This window comes from Geotrypetes seraphini, chromosome 8, assembly GCF_902459505.1.
Source record: "Geotrypetes seraphini chromosome 8, aGeoSer1.1, whole genome shotgun sequence".
In the NCBI taxonomy this organism is placed as follows: domain Eukaryota; kingdom Metazoa; phylum Chordata; class Amphibia; order Gymnophiona; family Dermophiidae; genus Geotrypetes; species Geotrypetes seraphini.
In genome coordinates this window covers 192,020,439-192,040,765 of record NC_047091.1, presented here as the reverse complement: position 1 = coordinate 192,040,765, position 20,327 = coordinate 192,020,439, and the positions used below count along the sequence as shown (strand labels likewise).

Below are 20,327 nucleotides of genomic sequence, written 5' to 3'. Positions count from 1 at the left end.
AATACTAGATCGAAAATATGTCCCAAAAGGCTCTGATTTTACCTACTCTTTTGTAAAGCTCCTTTTAGTGAACTGCCACTTTGTTGTAACGAATAAGAAAAGCAGTACAGTTGGTAAATAAAACAAACAAAACATCTTGATCTATAAGTTTCAGTGTGGCCAACCAACAATGTTCTCCACTGTCACTAGTTGCTGGTCCCTGTGTAATGTCTGGGATTCAGTGCCTTGAGAGAATCCCATAGGCGGGGTTTTTTTTTGTTTTTTGTTTTTTGTACCTATTTGATTGGTTGGGCAAGCTCAGAAGTTCTGTCATCCCAACCAATGAGACAAAAATAAAACACTTATGGGATTTACTCCATGATATTGAATCCTCTACACAACCTGTTCCAGTACAGCAGAACGCCATGGAGGATGAGCCCATGCTGTGCCGGTCAGCCTTCAGCAGTCAAGGAATTCTGTATCTGTAGTGAATCCCTGACTGCCTGATGCTGAGGATTGCCTAGGCAGGCATGGAGGAGGAGCCAGGAGCAAACAGACTGCAGACAGGTTAGAAGGAGGAGTCAGGAGCGAGCAGTGCACAGTGGTGAGGAGGAGCTGAGCGCGAGCCGCCAGCAACTAGCAGTCAGGGTCTTTACTGAAGATCCTGACTGCATGCCACTGATAAGAATAGACTTTATTATGAAAATGTAAGTGCTTTAAGCTTTACCTAACAAGTCAGGTTTACTCCTGTCATATACCGTACATGCAGCAATTCCCTTGTGAGCAGTTCTCCATGTGAAAGAACCTGCTGCTGATGTCTACAGTGCTACAGAAAAGGAATGCATTCAAGAATTATACAGAAAGTGAACTGAAGCATTGCATAGTAGTGGCAGGTATTATATAGTGGGACTTCATGTTACTTGATAATGGAAACAAATCATACATATACTAAGGATATCATGTATGCAGTGGGGTAGCAAGGGAAAGAGGCACCTGGGGCAATGATCCCTGCCACGCGCCCCCCTCCCACTCTCCTTCCTGCCCCCTGCCAGCACCTCTGCTCCTCACCTCCCTCCCATCTCTTCAAATCTTGCACTAGCCTCAATTCTCCCTCTGATGTTACTTCCTGGCTCCATTACCAGGAAGTGACATCAAGGGGAGAACTGAGGTCGGCATGACCAACAACTAGGAGATGCTGCCCGCTACCATCAAAGATTTTGAAGAGGTGGGTGGGCAGAGAGAAGGAGAGGTGCCCGGGGCAGTCCACCCCCTCCACTCCTCTTGTTACGTCTGGGTGTATGAAGCACAAACATATGTGACATCACCTTCAGGTATATTGGAGAGTTCTGTGCAATGTGAGCACAAGGACAGTGACTTCTGCAGAGCAGCACCACTGAAACCTGTTTTTAATGCACTGAACCTCTCTCTCCCATATCTTCCTTTTATCAGATTCAGAGTGTTTTGCTTCGAGAACAGAGAAAGTGGGAAATGGAGAAGAAAAAAGCACTCCAGATGCAGCACGAAATGCTGGAAATGGAGAAGTACAAAATTGCTTCTGAGCTGAAGGAAGTGCTAGAGAGAGAAAAGAAAGTGTCTTTGGCTTTGCAAAACAAGTCTGAGGAGTTCCAAACAGTGAGTATCCGCTCCTTCATTCCTTTCTGGCTGCAGGATACTAGTTTCAGAAGTACCTGTGGAGACAATGAGCCAGTCATTTAGATCCTGCATAAATGAATTGCTAGAACCATATGCATTGCTACATTAAATATTCTCAGAGGCACTCGGGATATGCATTTGCTACTACTATTTATCATTTCTATAGCACTGCTAGACATACGCAGCTCTGTACATTAATATGTAAGAGACGATCCCTGCTCAACAGAGCTTATAATCTAATTAAAACGCAGACATACAGTTTAGTTTGATATAGCGGCCAAAGTGGATGGCCACACAAAACTCAAAGTCCTGGATTTCAAACGTGTGGACTTTAGTAGCATGGGAGAGTACCTGAAGAAAGAGCTGATTGGATGGGAAGACATAAGAGAAGCGGAAAAACAGTGGTCCAAGTTGAAAGGTGCAATAAAAAGAGCTACTGACCTTTATATGAAGAAAATAAATAAAAATAAGAGAAAAAGGGAACCGATATGGTTCTCCAAACTAGTGGCAGAAAAAATAAAGGCAAAAGAATTGGCATAAAAAACTCAAGAAGAGGAGTACAGAAAGAAATATCAGGTGAAACTGAAAGAAGTCAAGAGACAGCGGAAGAGCAAATGGCTATAAATATAAGAAAGGGAGCCAAAAATTTTTTCAAGTATATTAGTGAAAGGAAGAAGTCAAAAAATGGAATTTGAGGTTGCAGGGAGGAAGACTAAGGAACAATGTTAGGAAATTTTTTTTCATGGAGAGGGTGGTAGATGCCTGGAATGCCCTCCCAAGGGAAGTGGTGGAGAGGAAAACGGTGATGGAATTCCAAAAAGTGTGGATCTCTAATTAGAAAATGAAGGATGTAAATTAAAGAACTATGGCCGATACAGGATAGACTTGCACGGTCTGTGTCCCATATGTGATGATTTGGTGTAGGATGACCTGGGGAGGGCATCGATGGGAACTCCAGTAACTTGGAACATGAGGATGTTACTGGCCAGACTTTATGGTAGCTATCCTGCAAACAGGATGGTTGGATAGGTTGGAGTGAGCTTGGACAGCAACTTTAGCATTTGGAAACTAGGACAATACCAGGTGGACTTTACAGTCTATGACCCTGAAATATCAAAGAAGAGACAAGTTAATTTAATCATGTATTTGTAATGGGCAGACTGGATGGACCGTTCAGGTTTTTAGCTGCCATCATTTACTAAATAAAACCCCCAACCATAACAAACCTAGTAATAAACTCAATCACATACCCCATTCAACCCACTCTAAAACTTCTGGGAATGACAATAGACAGATGTTGCATCATGCAACTACAAATCAACAAAACAATACAGAAATCATTCGCGTTCATGAGAAACCTAAGGCAAGTTCGAAAATTCTTCGACAGAAAACAGTTCTAGCTCATGGTCCAGTCCCTAGTCCTAGGTCTCCTTGACTACTGCAACATCCTATATTTCCCCTGCCCTGCAACAACGATAAAACAACTAAAAACAATACAAAACACAGCCTTGAGACTAATCTATTCACTAAGAAAACACGACTACATCACCAAGGCATACCTCGACTCACACTGGCTCCCAATTCAAGCAAGAATACTATTTAAATTCTACTGTCTATTATTTAAATCCATAAATGGTGAAAGCCCAGCCTAGTTGAACAACCGCCTAATCCAAACTACCACAACCAGACACAGGAGAACCCAGACACCATTCACATACCCTCCAATCAGAGACATCAAATGGAAAAAACTGTACGATGGCCTTCTAGCCACACAGGCAACAAAACTAGATCTCCAACTCTCCAATCTACTAATAGCGACCCCAGACTACAAAACTTCCAGAAAAGAAATAAAAATCCTGCTATTCAAGAAATCCATGAAGTCTAACTAACACTGTATGAAACATTTCAATCCTCTGAAGCAACCCGCTCTACTCTGTAACACCTCTGGACATGTCCAGGAATCCTCTTCTGTAATCCGCCTTGATCCGCAAGGTAATGGCGGAATAAAAATCACTAATGTAATGTAATATTACTATGTTAAAGATGAGAAGAATGGAATTGTCCAAAAAGAATGATGTGCACTAAAATAGTGTCCACAAACTTATCTGTAGATGTACAAATCTTTTATTCTTCCAATATCATCATGGTACAATCAATGATTCAATGACTCGACACGTACATGTTTCGGCCAACAGGCCTGCCTCAGGAGTCTACAAATATACACATAAATAGTATAAATAACTTAATGTATTTATACTATTTACTAGTGTTTAAGCCCGTTACATTAACCGGTGTCTGTCTTTCTCCCCCCTGTCTCTTTCTTTCTTTCTGTCTCTCTCCCTGCCCCGTCTTTCTTTTTTCTTTCTGTCTCTCTCCCTGCCCTGACTATCTTTCTTTATTTCTTTCTATCTTTCTTTCTCCCTCCTGCTGTCTATCTTTCTTTCTATCTTTTTTTCTTTCTGTCGCTCTTCCTGCCCAGACCCTCACTGAATAGCCCGTTACATTAACAGGTGCTAGAATATATGTGTGTGTCTGTCTTTATTTCTTTCTCTCTCTGTCTCCTTAGCCGCTTTCTGTATTTCTGTCTTTCTTTCTGTCTTTCTTTTGGCTGTCCACCACCACCCCTTGCATGCTCCCCCTGTCCATTCTTCCTTCCTTTTACCTCCCCTGTGTCTACCACCACCCCTTCACTTCTCCCCTTATCCAGCAGCAGCCCTTCTCCCTTTGTTTTACCTCCCCCCTGTCCATCAGCACCTCTTCCTGCTCCCTCTGTCCAGGAGTAGGCCTCCCTTCTTTTTTTCGCCCCTGTCCATCAGCACCTTCTGAAAGCTTGCTTGGCAATCTGAGTGGTATGGCTTTAAGGCGGTTTTTGGCCACCTCCAGTATAGTTATGTTAGAGAGAACCTGGGCACCATCCATGGAGGAGAGCTGATTGGCAGAGAGAAAAAGTTCTGTTAGGTTCTCCAGATGTCTCAAGTCTTCAAATCTCAGATTTAAGCAATCACCTCACATATCTAACTGGCTCAAACTCCAACTTCCATTTCTGCTGGCATCTTTGTCTTGGGGGTGGCTCCTCCCTGGCGCTTTCAGGCCTTTCCCGGGGTGTGTTAACCAGCGCTAATGTGCGCAAGTGGCTCCAGCACCGGCTTCTCCACTTGGACCCTGGGCACACACTGCGCTCCACCCCTTAGCTACCCGGAAGTACCGGGCTTCACTCGCCTGCTCCCAGAGAGTAGCCCAAGAGAGAGGGCGGGAGGGGGGGAGTGGCTGTCATGGTGATCTGGCCAACTCCCTTGCCGGAATTATTTTTCAGTTTAAAGGTGCCGTGGCGGCTCCTCTAACGATCCCCGCCTGCATTAGAAGTCTTCTCTGAAGCAGGTGCGACTGGTGACAGGAGCCATGGCGGCACCTTTAAACTGAAAAAATAACTCTGGCAAGGGAGCCGGCCAACTGGCAGCTCAAGTCGGAGCTTCGGTCTGGCCTGCTCCCTGCTCGCCTTGCCGTATTGTATTTTTTTAGTTGAAAGACGTGGCGGCGGCTCCTCTCATGATCCCCACCTGCGTCGGAAGTCCAACACAGGCGGGGATCATGAGAGGAGCCACTGCCGCGTCTTTCAACTAAAAAATACAATACGGCAAGGAGCAGCAGGGAGCAGGCCAGACCGAAAAACAGAACCCTAAGCCGCGCATGCGCACTCCTATCTGGGGGTCCCTACAGCTCACGGAAAACCGGCGCACGCAGAGGGAGTGCGCATGCGTGGCTTAGAGTTTTATTATATTAGATGTGTATATTTGTAGACTCCTGAGGCAGGCCTGTTGGCCGAAACATATACGTGTCGAGTCATTGAATCATTGATTGTACCATGATGATATTGGAAGAATAAAAGATTTGTACATCTACAGATAAGTTTGTGGACACTATTTTAGTGCACATCATTCTTTTTGGACAATTCCATTCTTTTTGGACAATTCCATTCTTTTCATCTTTGGCATTTTTGCTTGTGGTTTTGTTGTTCCCCTGTTTTTGTGTGATATTACTATGTTAAACAGGAGAAATTTTTCCAGATGGGATGATAAAACCGATGTGGGCACTTTCTTCCACATGATGATGATATAGGAGGAACCTGGGCTGGATCAGTGACTTTTAAGATTCTAAAGCTTTCTGGCATGTTGTACTGGGAATCCACAGAATGTTATGTATCACAGTCACAAAAGGCTTCTATCAGTTGGTGTTTTTCTGTAGATCCCAACAGTCATGCATTTTCCCTTAGCGGCCTTCTTCAGTTCAAGGACTTTTCTCTCTCTTGATTTGCTCAGAATGTTATTTTTGTCATGGTCATATTAATGATGTCAATCGATCAAACGGCATCAGTTGACCCTTATTTCTTCAAAAATAGTCCTTTGGTTTTCTTTCAGCTATATTTTGCTTCAAGGGATTCTCCAGCAGAGCCATGTAATGTTGATCACCACAGTGTATGCATTCTGTACCTGCTATGCATGAATTTCATTTTTTTAAAACGTAGATATTTATTAAATTTTTCAATATCCATCAAGCAAAATAACAATCTTCCACTTGATACAGAAAACAGGGATTATTCAAAGTAATTTGCAGATAGAAAACTGTCATTGCGTAAATTTACTATAGTCACATTTCCTACATTGAAGCTCATCTACCAAAAACTCCACTGGTTGCCCCTGGAGGCAAGAGTATTGTTCAAATTCGCCTGTCTCTGTTTCAAATCCTTTCTCGGTTTGGCCCCTCTGTACCTGGTCTCCCACTTTAAACTAGACTGCTCCACCAGGCCTACATGCAGAACACGCATGTTTAGCCATCCTACAATAAAAACCTGCCAATACAATGAGATTCCTTGACAGAACGCTTGTCTTCCAAGCAAGTCTACAGAACGACTGGTTAAGCAGCATCATCATGCACTCCTCATCCTACCTCAGAAAACTTATTTAAATCAACCTGTTCAACCGATTTGTGACCAAGAATTCCTAAAGTCTTCACTGCTTATCCCTCTCTGTATGACCTATCCCTTCTTATTGTAAATCGCCTCGATCTACTTCCTATTGACCAAGAATTCCTAAAGTTTTCACTGCTTATTCCTCATTGTATGACCAATCCCTTCTTATTGTAAATCGCCTCGATCTACTTCCTATTGACCAAGAATTCCCAAAGTCTTCACAGCTTATTTCCCTCACTGTATGACCTGCTCCTCCTGTTGTAAATCGCCTCGAATTACTTTTACTGTTAACCCGCATTCTAGAATGTTACCATACTCTGCACAATTATTCATGTACTCAAAGACTTCATTGCTTTTTCGCTGTATATCCAGCTCTTCTATATTGTAAACCGCCATTGTAAATTGCCTAGACTTACTTTTTCTTGTAAACCCGCATCTAGAATGTTACCACATTCTCTACAAATATCCATGTACTCAATGACTTCATTGCTTTAATTCCAAGACATACTATTTGGAGGCTTAAGGCTTGCCCCATCTGTCTTCAACTTGCCAGTATTAAGGAGGAGCTCTGCAAACTTAAACAGGAATTGAATACAATTAAAGCAGCTTCTATCACTCCACAAAATCATACCAACTTAAAACCTCTACCTCAAAGAATAAAACAGCCCAGGAATAAATGGGTCACAGTAGGCTCAGGAAGACTGCGACATGTAACACAGAAACATCCACCTTCACTAAAATTACCTCTACAGAATTCCTTCGCTCCACTAGTGCACTGCGATACTCAGGAAAACAGAAGGGAGGTGGGACTGGAACCAATGAAGGAAACTCAAGAGAACAAGAGCACCCTAAGTACAAATAAAAAAAGCCAAAAACAGAAAACTATTACTGTTGGGGGATTCCATCATCAGAGGCATTAACCTTGGAACACAGGGCGAGGAGACCAAAATAGTGAAATGTCTTCCAGGATCCTCAGCTACCAGGAGTTCCAGGCAAATACTGACTATAATTAAGGAAGAAACTAAGGATTTTAACACTGATGTTGTTATCCATCTGGGAACAAATGACCTGGCCAACAACTCCACACTTGCAGCACAGAAAGCTTTTCGGGAGCTTGGTGAGGGCATGAAACCTTTTGTAAAGACTTTAGCTTTTTCTGAAATACTGCCTGCATATGGAAAAGGAGAGCAAAGAATGAAAAACACAGAGGACTTTAATAGATGGCTCAGAGCCTGGTGTCATCAAGAAGGCTTCAGGTACATAGGAGGATGGGGAAATACATGGAAGGACAAGAAGCTATATTGCACTGATGGGCTACATATTACTACAGCAGGAAAAAGAAACCTTGCAGAGAAATTTAGACAATATTTTTCTAGGCATTTAAACTAGAAGGTGGGGGTGGTGTATGTACGAAGGACAATTATAGAGACCACCCCCGGCAAAAGAAAAGGCTGCAACATAAGTAATATCAGCAACTCATTTCTTAGTATTGCAACGGAAAGTGAAACGACACAAAAATCCATACGAAAAAGGAGATTATCGCTGAAAAATAGCTGGAAAGCGATGACCACAAATGCTCGCAGTCTAAGCAACAAAGTTCATGATCTGCAAGCCCTGATATTAGAGGCAGATCTAGATATTGTTGCTATCACAGAGACATGGTTCAGTGAATCACATGGATGGGATGCAAACATACCGGGATATAATCTTTTTAGGAAGGACAGAGATGGTCATAAAGGTGGAGGAGTAGCTCTCTATGTAAAGATCAATATCCAAGCGACCGAAATGCAAGGGACCTGGGGAGAGGAAGAAGCGATATGGATTGCTCTGAAAAGAGAAGATGGAACTTCTATCTATGTGGGTGTAGTCTACAGACCTCCGACTCAATCGCAGCAAATTGATAAGGATCTGATTGTGGATATCCAAAAGTTTGGAAGGAAAGAGGAGGTTCTGCTGTTGGGAGATTTCAACCTGCCGGATGCGGACTGGAATGTTCCGTCTGCGGAATCGGAAAGAAGTAGGGAGATTGTGGATGCCTTTCAAGAGGCTCTGCTCAGACAAATGGTGACGGAACCCACAAGGGAAAAAGCGATATTGGATCTGGTCCTCACAAATGGAGAGAGTATCTCTAATGTTCGAGTGGGTGCTCATCTGGGTAGTAGCGATCATCAAACGGTTTGGTTTGATATAACGGCTAAAGTGGAGAGCGGCCGCACGATACTTAAAGTCCTAGATTTCAAACGTACGGACTTTAATGCAATGGGAAAGTACCTGAAGAAAGAGCTGTTAGGATGGGAGGACATAAGAGAAGTGGAAAGACAGTGGTCTAAGCTGAAAGGAGCGATAAAAATGGCTACGGACCTTTATGTGAAGAAAATCAATAAAAACAAGAGAAAAAGGAAGCCGATATGGTTCTCCAACCTAGTGGCTGAGAAAATAAAGGCGAAAGAGTTGGCGTTCATGAAATATAAAAAAACCCAAGAAGAGGAGAGCAGAAAGGACTACAGGGTGAAACTGAAAGAAGCCAAGAGAGAGATACGTTTGGCGAAGGCACAGGCGGAAGAACAAATGGCTAAAAATGTAAAAAAGGGAGATAAAAATTTTTTCAGATATATTAGTGAAAGGAGGAAGATAAAAAATGGAATTGCTAGGCTAAAAGATGCTGGGAACAAATATGTGGAGAGTGATGAGGAGAAAGCAAATGTGCTAAACAAATACTTCTGTTCTGTGTTCACAGAAGAAAATCCTGGAGAAGGACCGAGATTGTCCGGCAAAGTTACACGAGAAAATGGAGTAGATTCTGCGCCGTTCACGGAGGAGGGTGTTTATGAGCAACTTGAAAAACTGAAGGTGGACAAAGCGATGGGACCAGACGGGATCCATCCCAGGATACTAAGGGAACTCAGAGAGGTTCTGGCGAGTCCTATTAAAGACTTGTTCAACAAATCTCTGGAGACGGGAGTGATTCCTGGGGATTGGAGGAGAGCGGATGTGGTCCCTATTCATAAAAGTGGTCACAGGGATGAAGCAGGAAACTACAGGCCGGTGAGCCTCACTTCAGTTGTTGGAAAAATAATGGAAGTGTTGCTGAAAGAAAGGATAGTGTATTTCCTTGAATCTAATGGGTTACAGGATCCGAGGCAACATGGCTTTACAAAAGGTAAATCGTGCCAAACGAACCTGATTGAATTTTTTGATTGGGTAACCAGAGAGCTGGATCGAGGACATATGCTAGATGTAATTTACTTGGATTTCAGCAAAGCCTTTGATACAGTTCCTCATAGGAGGCTGTTGAACAAACTTGAAGGGCTGAAGTTAGGACCCAAAGTGGTGAACTGGGTCAGAAACTGGCTGTCGGACAGACGCCAGAGGGTGGTGGTTAATGGAAGTCGCTCGAAGGAAGGAAAGGTGACTAGTGGAGTCCCTCAGGGTTCGGTGCTGGGGCCAATCCTGTTCAATATGTATGTAAGTGACATTGCTGAAGGGTTAGAAGGAAAAGTGTGCCTTTATGCAGATGATACCAAGATTTGTAACAGAGTAGACACCGAAGAGGGAGTGGAAAATATGAAAAAGGATCTGCAAAAGTTAGAGGAATGGTCTAATGCCTGGCAACTAAAATTCAATGCAAAGAAATGCAGAGTAATGCATTTGGGGATTAATAATAGGAAGGAACCGTATATGCTGGGAGGAGAGAAGCTGATATGCACGGACGGGGAGAGGGACCTTGGGGTGATAGTGTCCGAAGATCTAAAGGCAAAAAAACAGTGTGACAAGGCAGTGGCTGCTGCCAGAAGGATTCTGGGCTGTATAAAGAGAGGCGTAGTCAGTAGAAGGAAGAAGGTGTTGATGCCCCTGTACAGGTCATTGGTGAGGCCCCACTTGGAGTATTGTGTTCAGTTTTGGAGACCGTATCTGGCGAAAGACGTAAGAAGACTTGAGGCGGTCCAGAGGAGGGCGACGAAAATGATAGGAGGCTTGCGCCAGAAGACGTATGAGGAGAGACTGGAAGCCCTGAATATGTATACCCTAGAGGAAAGGAGAGACAGGGGAGATATGATTCAGACGTTCAAATACTTAAAGGGTATTAACGTAGAACAAAATCTTTTCCAGAGAAAGGAAAATGGTAAAACCAGAGGACATAATTTGAGGTTGAGGGGTGGTAGATTCAGGGGCAATGTTAGGAAATTCTACTTTACGGAGAGGGTGGTGGATGCCTGGAATGCGCTCCCGAGAGAGGTGGTGGAGAGTAAAACTGTGACTGAGTTCAAAGAAGCGTGGGATGAACACAGAGGATTTAGAATCAGAAAATAATATTAAAGATTGAACTAGGCCAGTTACTGGGCAGACTTGTACGGTCTGTGTCTGTGCATGGCCGTTTGGAGGAGGATGGGCAGGGGAGGACTTCAATGGCTGGGGGGGTGTAGATGGGCTGGAGTAAGTCTTAACAGAGATTTCGGCAGTTGGAACCCAAGCACAGTACCGGGTAAAGCTTTGGATTCTCGCCCAGAAATAGCTAAGAAAAAAAAAAAAATTTAAATTGAATCAGGTTGGGCAGACTGGATGGACCATTCGGGTCTTTATCTGCTGTCATCTACTATGTTACTATGTTTTTTCGCTGTATGTCCAGCTCTTCTTTGTATTGTAAACCGCCTCAAACTACTTTGGCTTTGGAGGTATATAAACAATAAATTATTATTATTATTATCTGCCATCTTTTTGCCCACTCACCCAGCTTGTTCAGATCTACAAAGTGACCTGAACAAACTGAGTGAGTGGGTAAAAAGATGGCAGATGAGCTTCAATGTAGAGAAATGTAAAGTATTGCACAAAGGGAAAGGGAACCCGATGTATAGCTATACGATGGGAGGGAGGGAACTGGGGGAGGGCAATCTAGAAAAAGACTTGGGGGTATTGGTGGATACAACAATGAAGCCAGCGGCACAATGTGCAGCGGCCTCAAAGAAGGCGAACAGAATGTTGGGCATTATCAAAAAGGGTATCACTACCAGAACGAAGGAAGTTATCCTGCCGCTGTATCGAGCGATGGTGTGCCCGCATCTGGAGTACTGCATCCAATACTGGTCGCCGTACCTTAAGAAAGATATGGCGATACTCGAGAGGGTCCAGAGAAGAGCAACAAACATAAACTGAAAGGCTAGAGAAACTGGGGCTCTTTACCCTGGAAAAGCAGAGACTTAGAGGGGACATGATAGAGACTTATAAAATCATGAAAGGCATAGAGAAGGTGGAGAGGGACAGATTCTTCAGGCTAGCAGGGTCATCAAAACAAGAGGGCATTCAGAAAAACTGAAAGGAGACAGATTCAAGACGAATGCTAGGAAGTTCTTTTTCACTTAGAGGGTGGTGGACACCTGGAATGCGCTTCCAGGAGAGGTGATAGGACAGAGAACAATATTGGGTTTCAGAAAGGGATTGGATGACTTCCTGAAGGAGAAAGGGATTACAGGGTATAGATAGAGGGTTAGTATACAGCGTACTACAGGATTAGGGTATAAACATTTTAGGCGGTGGAGAACTTACAGGTCATGGACCTGGGGGGCCGCCGTGGGAGCGGATTGCTAGGCATGATGGACCCCTGGTCTCACCTGGCAGAGGCAATGCTTATGTTCTTATGTTCTTATTTACAAGCGATTTTTCCAGATAATCTTAGCTTATCAAGTGGCTTCTTGGGACAAGAGTTTTAGTAAGCTGATATTAGGTTCCAGTTCTTATCAGGTTTTTAGAAAAATGTTGAAGACTTACTTATTTGATAAATTTTCCAAAAGAGTTTATAATCTACTGTAGAAACATAGAACATGATGGCAGAAAAGGGCCACGGCCCATCCAGTCTGCCCACACTAATGGCCCACCCCTTCACTACCTCCATGAAGAGATCCCACATGCCAATCCCATCTTTTCTTGAAACCTGGCATGCTGCTGGCCTCAATTACCTGTTGTGGAAGATTATTCCAGCGATCAACCACCCTTTCGGAGAAGAAATATTTTCTGGTGTCGCCATGAAATTTCCCACCCCTGATTTTCAACGGATGCCGTCTTGTTGCCGTGGGTCCTTTAAGGAAAAAGAGATCCTCTTCCACCTCGATACGGCCTGTGACATATTTGAACGTCTCAATCATGTTTACCAAGTTTATTAAAAAGTTTGTTATACCGCTTATATAAATTTCTAGGCGGTGTACAATAATAGTAAAAATTGGGGAAATCATTAAAAGTTACAACAAATCATTAAAAGTTACAACAAACGAAAAAACACTCCCCTCTCTCTGCGTTCCTCGAGTGAGTACAGCTGCAGCTTACCCAGTCGTTCCTCATACGGGAGATCCTTGAGTCCTGAGACCATCCTGGTGGCCATTCGCTGAACCACATCTTTTTGATAATGCGGCCTCCAGAATTGTACACAGTATTCCAGATGTGGTCTCACCAAGGATCTGTATAACAGCATTATGACCTGTGTATATACAGTTTTCTTAATTACTTTGTAAACCACTTAGAACTAAAAGGTATTGCGGTATTGAAATGGATTTTTATTTTATGTTATGTTATGTAATATTCAGTAGAATATAATTCCACGATATAATCAAAAGAAGAAAGAATATCCTTTAGTCCCCAAGATTCAGGAGAGAGGAGAAAAATCAAGTGAGGGATAAAAATATCATGCATACAAAATTCCAAAGGTATATGGAGCCAGGCTTTACATTTAAACCCAAAATGCAGTATCAGCCTGAAGTAGAAATTTAGCATCTAGAAAAGACTGAGGCTGTTTTGAGTCAAAAAGCACATTGTTAATTCTTACGAAACATTTCACTAGAAATCAAAGGAAAAAAGTCCCACCATTTTGTAATACTCAGCTCCAGAGAGAAAGGAATTGCTTACGCCTTTCCTGTGTCTAAACCCCTGGAAACATCCAGAAAACACCATACCTATTGACCATAAAACATTTCAGCTCTATGTTGAAACTACAATGCCAAAGGAAAAAATATCAAGCCGAGTGATTTGCGTATCCACATGTTCCAATGATGTTTTCAATATTTCTGAAATATTCAAATTAACTGAAGAAACTATTACTAAATCAGCTTCTTGATGCTCTTCGTGGAAATTCGCTTTTTAGATGGTAAATAATAGATCTTATTCATTGGAGGTATAACTTCAGGTGGTATTTTCAAAACATCAACCAAGTATTTCTTAAACAAATCTCTAGGTGTCATAGCTATCATTCTAGGGAAGTTAAAAATCTTAAATTAAACTTCCTCATATTTGCCAATGGTTCATATTTCCAATTGTTCATATTTTCAATGTAAGCCTTCACAATCTAATATAATAAAATGCTAGGCCGCGCATGCGCACTCAAAAGTCGTGTTCCCTGATCCGTCGCGGAAACACAACTGCGCATGCGCGCCCCTGGCTCTCACTGTGCACTATGCTCAAGATGCCGCCACGGCTCCTCTCTCGAACTGCAGCAGGATCGAGAGAGGAGCTGCGGCGGGGGCTTTCAGGACAGAATATGATTATCATGTTTCTTTAGGCAGCCCCGGTTGTTTACTTGGATTGAATGTCAGCATTAGGGTTCGCCGGCTGACAGCCGTGAGAGCCAGGTGAGGAAGGCCTCCGCAGCCTCGCGGCTAGGTAGGAGGACAACAATCGCGCTTATGCTCAAGCCGCCACCACGATTCCTCTCTCGAACCGCACCAGGATTGAGAGAGGAGCTGCGGCGGGGGCTTGAGCATAAGCGCCATTGTTGTCTCCCTACCTAGCCGCGAGGCTGCGGCGGCCTTCCTCACCCGGCTCACATTGAATCTAAGTAAACAACCGGGGCTGCCTAAAGAAATAAAGTTTCACGGTGCTTGGCCCGCCAAACAATTCCTGCTGTTGCCGAAATTTGCCCCACCGTTCCTTCCCTTCCTCCATCAGGTACAGCTCAGCTCCGCCTATGTTAAAAGGAGCTGCTTTGAAATTGGAGCCCTGCCGCCACCGTAACACATTCCCTCTGCCGCGGTCCCATATGTCAGAGAAGGGGCGGGACAAGGCAGAGGGGAAAGTGCTACGGCAGTGGCAGGGCTCCGATTTCGACGCGGCTCCTTTTAACATTGGTGGATTCACTGCACCTGATGGAGGGAGGGAAGGAAAGGTGGTTGTGCGCTGTTGAGCCCCTCTTTGCCCTCAGACCCTCTCCTAACTGCTCCCACCTGTTTCAGACCACTGGGGAGAGGTGCCTGTCTTCAGCTGCCGGGATGGAGGGAGGGAAGAAGAAAGAAGGGGCCCTGGCAAGCGAGTTATCAAAACCCAACCATAGCCTGGGACCCCTACATGGTATGAATAATGACCAGACAACAAAAGGTAAGAAAAATAATTTTATTTTCTGTTTTGTGATTACAATATGTCAGATTTGAAATGTGTCTTGAGGGAGGCTGCCGCTGCGGCTTTGGACAGAGGGGCACCATTTTCGTGGGAGCCGGCCTTCGGAGAGGCTTGGGACGCGGGGACGGATGCGGGAGGGGCTGCCGCTGCGAAGGGCTTTGGTGGGGGAGCCAGCCAGACCGCGAGTGTGGGGACGTTGTAAGCGCGGATTGGTCAAGGAGCCGCCGCTGCCGAGGCTTTGAAATTGCTCTCCCATCGTCACTCCCTCCCGCCCCGGCTCTGCCTCTGCCCAGGTTCAAAAGCAGGAGAGGTGGTCATCTAGCACCCGTTAATCTAACGGGCTTAAACACTAGTCCTGAATAATTTCCTCTGAATCACTTGTGTCTCTTTCAAAGTTTTATCCAATTCAAAGTTTTATCCAATGCAAAAGAGGCAGTGGGATCCCTGGACGACAAGGGAAGAAAAGGGTACATCAAGGAAGATAAACAAATCGCAGACAAACTAAATTCCTTCTTTGCGTCCGTCTTTACGAAGGAGGACACCGCAACAATACCTGAAGCGGAGAAACTGTTTACAGGAGAAATAGAGGACAGCCTCACCACAGTTGAAGTGAACTTAGATCAGATATACTACCAGATCGACAAACTTAAAAGTGACAAATCCCCTGGACCGGATGAAATTCACCCGAGAGTCTTGAAGGTTGAAATCGGAGAGTTATTGCAAAAACTTGCAAACCTGTCAATCAGAACTGGACAGATACCAGACGACTGGAAGATAGCGAACGTCACACCAATTTTCAAAAAAGGATCGAGAGGAGAACCGGGCAACTATAGACCTGTGAGTCTTACGTCTGTCCCCGGCAAGATGATTGAATCACTGATCAAAGATAGCATAGTTCAGCACTTGGACACACACGACTTGATGAAACCCAGTCAACATGGATTCAGGAAAGGGAAATCGTGCTTGACGAATTTACTCCAATTCTTTGAGACCATGAACAAGCAAATTGATAGTGGAAAGCCGGTGGACATAATATACTTGGACTTCCAGAAAGCATTTGACAAAGTTCCACACGAAAGACTTCTCAGGAAACTACAAAGCCATGGCATAGAGGGAGATATACAAAGATGGATAGGCAAATGGCTGGATAACAGGAAGCAGAGAGTGGGCATTAATGGGAAGTTCTCCGACTGGGAGAAAGTGACTAGTGGTGTATCCCAGGGCTCGGTACTTGGGCCGATCCTTTTTAATATTTATATCAATGACCTGGAAAACGGAACATCCAGTGAGATCATCAAGTTTGCAGACGACACAAAACTCTGCCGGGCAATCAGATCGCAGGAGGACAGTGAGGAACTCCAGAGTGATTTGTGTCGGTTAGAAAAATGGGCGGAGAAATGGCATATGAAGTTCAACGCGGAGAAATGCAAGGTAATGCATTTAGGCAGTAAAAATAAGGAATACGAGTACAGAATGTCAGGTGCAACTCTGGGAAAAAGTGAACAAGAAAGGGATCTGGGTGTACTGATGGATAGGACCCTGAAGCCGTCGGCACAATGTGCGGCAGCGGCAAATAAGGCAAATAGAATGTTGGGCATGATAAAGAAAGGAATCTCGAGTAGATCGGAGAAAGTTATAATGCCGCTTTATAGGGCAATGGTCAGACCCCACTTGGAATACTGCGTCCAACATTGGTCTCCCTACCTAAAGAAGGATATAAAACTGCTGGAGAGGGTGCAGAGACGAGCAACTAAACTAGTGAAGGGCATGGAGAAACTGGAATATGAGGATCGACTTAAAACACTGGGATTGTTCTCCCTTGAGAAAAGGAGACTGCGTGGGGATATGATCGAGACCTTCAAAATACTGAAAGGAATCGACAAAATAGAGCAGAGAAGATTATTTACATTGTCCAATTTGACACGGACAAGAGGACATGAAATGAAGCTAAGAGGGGGCAAGTTCAGGACTAATATCAGGAAGTTCTGCTTCACACAGAGAGTGGTTGACATCTGGAATACTCTCCCAGGGGAGATTATTGCGGAATCGACAGTCCTAGGCTTCAAAAGCAAACTAGATGCATATCTCCTTGAGAGAGGCATATAAAGATATGGTTGGCTATAAAATAAGCCAGGTGTATACCTGGCAGGGCCTCTGCGTGTGCGGATCGCCGGACTTGATGGACCGAAGGTCTGATCCGGAGATGGCGCTTCTTATGTTCTTCCACAAAAGTCAATTTAGACTTAAATTACTCTTCTAAATTGGCCATCTTATTTGCCAAAGATAAGAATAGCCTTACTGGGTCAGACCAATGGTCCATCAAGCCTAGTAGCCCGTTCTCATGGTGGCCAATCCAGGTCACTAGTACCTGACCAAAACCCAAGGAGTAGCAATATTCCATGCTACCTATCCCAGGGCAAGCAGTGACTTCCCCCATGTCTTTCTCAACAACAGACTATGGACTTTTCCTCCAGGAACTTGTCCAAACCTTTTTTAAAACCAGCTATGCTATCCGCCCTTACCACATCCTCTGGCAACATGTTCCAGAGCTTAACAATTCCTTGAGTGAAAAATATTTCCTCCTATTGGTTTTAAAAGTATTTAGAACCTAAGAATTGCCGCTACTGGGTCAGACCAGTGGTCCATCGTGCCCAGCAGTCTGTTCCCGCGGCAGCCCTTAGGTCAAAGACCAGTGCCCTAACTGAGACTAAACTAAACTAAAACTTAACTTTATATACCGGGTCTTCAACCAAAGGAAGCTTAACGCGGTTAACAATAAGTTAAAAATTAAGCTAAAATACAAGAGGATTAATTTTCAAAATGTTTAGCAAATAGAAAAGTTTTTAAAGATTTACGGAAAGATTGAAAAGAGCTGGGACACCTCAAAATTAAAGGAAGTTTTTAAACTAGGAAGAAGGGGAAAGCCGACAGTCGACTGAGAGAGAGAGTCGATAGTTCGGGAACTGGTATACCAGGAGGTTACCATGCAAGAAGATAGAGGGAAAGACTCACCGGATTACAGGCAAGACAGATCGAAAAGGACACAAGAGGGAAGGAAATGCAAAAAAGGAACAGGCTGCAAATTCAAATGTATGTACACAAACACAAGGAGCCTTAGAAATAAGATAAGCGAATTAGAAGCCATGGCACAAAAAGATAATGTTGACATCATAGGCATCACGGAAACATGGTGGACTGAGGAAAACGTCTGGGACACTGTTCTACCGGGATACAAACTATACCGCAGAGAAAGAGTGGCTCAAAAAGGTGGGGGCGTTGCCATATACGTCAAAGAGGAAATTGAATCTACTGGAGAGAACACGCCACAACTGACGGATAAGTTAGAGTCTCTATGGGTCAAAATTCCAGGAACAAATGGCCTGGAAACGAAGATCGGCATCTACTATCGACCCCCAAGGCAGTCCAAAGAAATTGACGGAGAAATGACAGACGAAATTAAATGCAACTGCGAGTGAGGCAACACAGTTATCATGGGTGACTTCAACTATCCGGGAATAGACTGGAACCTAGGCACCTCCGGCTGCATTAGGGAGACCAAGTTCTTGGATTGTGTAGGCGATTGCTTCCTGGAACAACTTGTCAAGGAAAATACTAGAGGAAATGCAATTCTGGACTTAATTCTAAATGGCCTGCAAGGACCGGCATAAGGTGTAGAAGTAGAAGGGACGCTGGGAAGCAGCGATCACAATATGATCCGCTTTGATCTGGACGCAGGGGAGAAACATCGGTCCAATATGACAGCCACAGCACTGAACTTCCGAAAAGGAAATTATGAAGGGATGAGACTCATGGTAGGGAAGAAGATTAAGAAGAGGATAAGCACTATAAAAACGCTAGAGCAAGCTTGGTCCCTTTTTAAGGACACAGTCACCGAGGCGCAAAATCTATATATACCGCGTATCAACAAGGGATCCAAGAGGAAAAAGAACAAAGAACTGGTGTGGCTCACTGTAGAGGTGAAGGAAGCGATCAGAGACATGAAAACTTCATTTAAGGAATGGAAAAGGTAAAAAATGGACGAAAACTGAAACAAGCACAAACAACATCAACGCAAGTGCCATAAGGCGGTAAAAGGGGCCAAAAGAGACTTCGAGGAAAAAATAGCTAAGGAGGCAAAGAACTTCAAGCTGTTCTTTCGATATATTAAGGGGAAACGACCCGCGAAGGAAGCGGTGGGACCATTGGATGACCATGGAATTAAGGGAGTGCTAAAAGAGGACAAAGCAGTTGCTGACAAACTGAACACATTTTTTGCGTCTGTATTTACCGAAGAAGATGTACACAGCAGGCTATATGCTGGAAACGAAGACGGAAAGCTGACAGGATTGACGGTCAGTCTAGAGGTGTGTGTAGGCAGATTGATAGGCTTAAGACCAATAAATCCCTGGGACCGGATGGCATCCATCTAAGGGTCATCAAGGAACTGAAAGGGACCATAGCTGAACTGCTTCAACTAATAGCCAATCTGTCGATCAAATCGGGAAAGATTCCGGAAGACTGGAAGGTGGCGAATGTTACGCCGATCTTCAAGAAAGTTCGAGGGGAGATCCGGGAAACTACAGACCTGTGAGTCTGACCTTGGTACCGGGAAAGATGGTAGAGTCACTGATAAAGGACAGCATCATTGATCACCTTGACGGACACGGGCTGATGAGGACCAGTTTTAGCAAAGGCAGATTGTGTCTGATGAACTTGCTGCACTTCTTTGAGGGAGTAAACAGACAGATAGACAAGGGTGATCCGGTCTACATTGTATATCTGGATTTTCAGAAGGCGTTCGACAAGCTTCTGCATAAATGACTACTTTGGAAAATTGCGAGCCATGGAATCGAGGGGGAAATACGTGGATTAAAAATTGGCTAGAGCATAGGAAACAGAGAGTGTTTTTCGGAAAGAATTAAAAACCACCTTGTTCAAGAAATTCCTACCCCAGACAGACTTTTCCCCCCACAATTAGAGACACTTACCTCACCCAAATTTCCTTCTTCACCTCAACAGGAACCGGTTACTCTTTGACAGCCATAACGTCCCCCCCTCAATTTTTACCCTACTCCCCGCTGGTGCCCGATCATGTTAATATAATATGGAAACAAGTAATATCACCAACAACCCAATGTATATTTTTTCTTCTAATCCTTCTTGCACTTTGTAGTTCTCTGACTGCGCAGTGTTCTCTTACCCACATCCGCTCTGTAATTCGCTGATTGTATAGTGCTACTTAATGTGATTCTTGTAATTCACTGACCCTGTATCTCACCTTGTACTCTCATTGACCGTCCAATGTACTCTTATCTACCTTACCCTGTAATTCGCTGTTTGTACAGCTTTTCTTCAT

General features: G+C 44.0%; 1 protein-coding gene across 9 annotated transcripts in view; it reads left to right on the top strand.

Moving 5' to 3' along the window:
* Positions 1-20,327, top strand: part of LOC117365440 — a 362,671-nt gene that overhangs the window by 186,026 nt on the left and 156,318 nt on the right. For all 9 annotated transcript variants that reach the window (XM_033955907.1, XM_033955906.1, XM_033955904.1 and 6 more), the window contains exon 12: positions 1,429-1,611. In XM_033955907.1, coding sequence (XP_033811798.1) covers positions 1,429-1,611 — 183 coding nt within the window. The remainder of the gene's footprint in view (positions 1-1,428; positions 1,612-20,327) is intronic.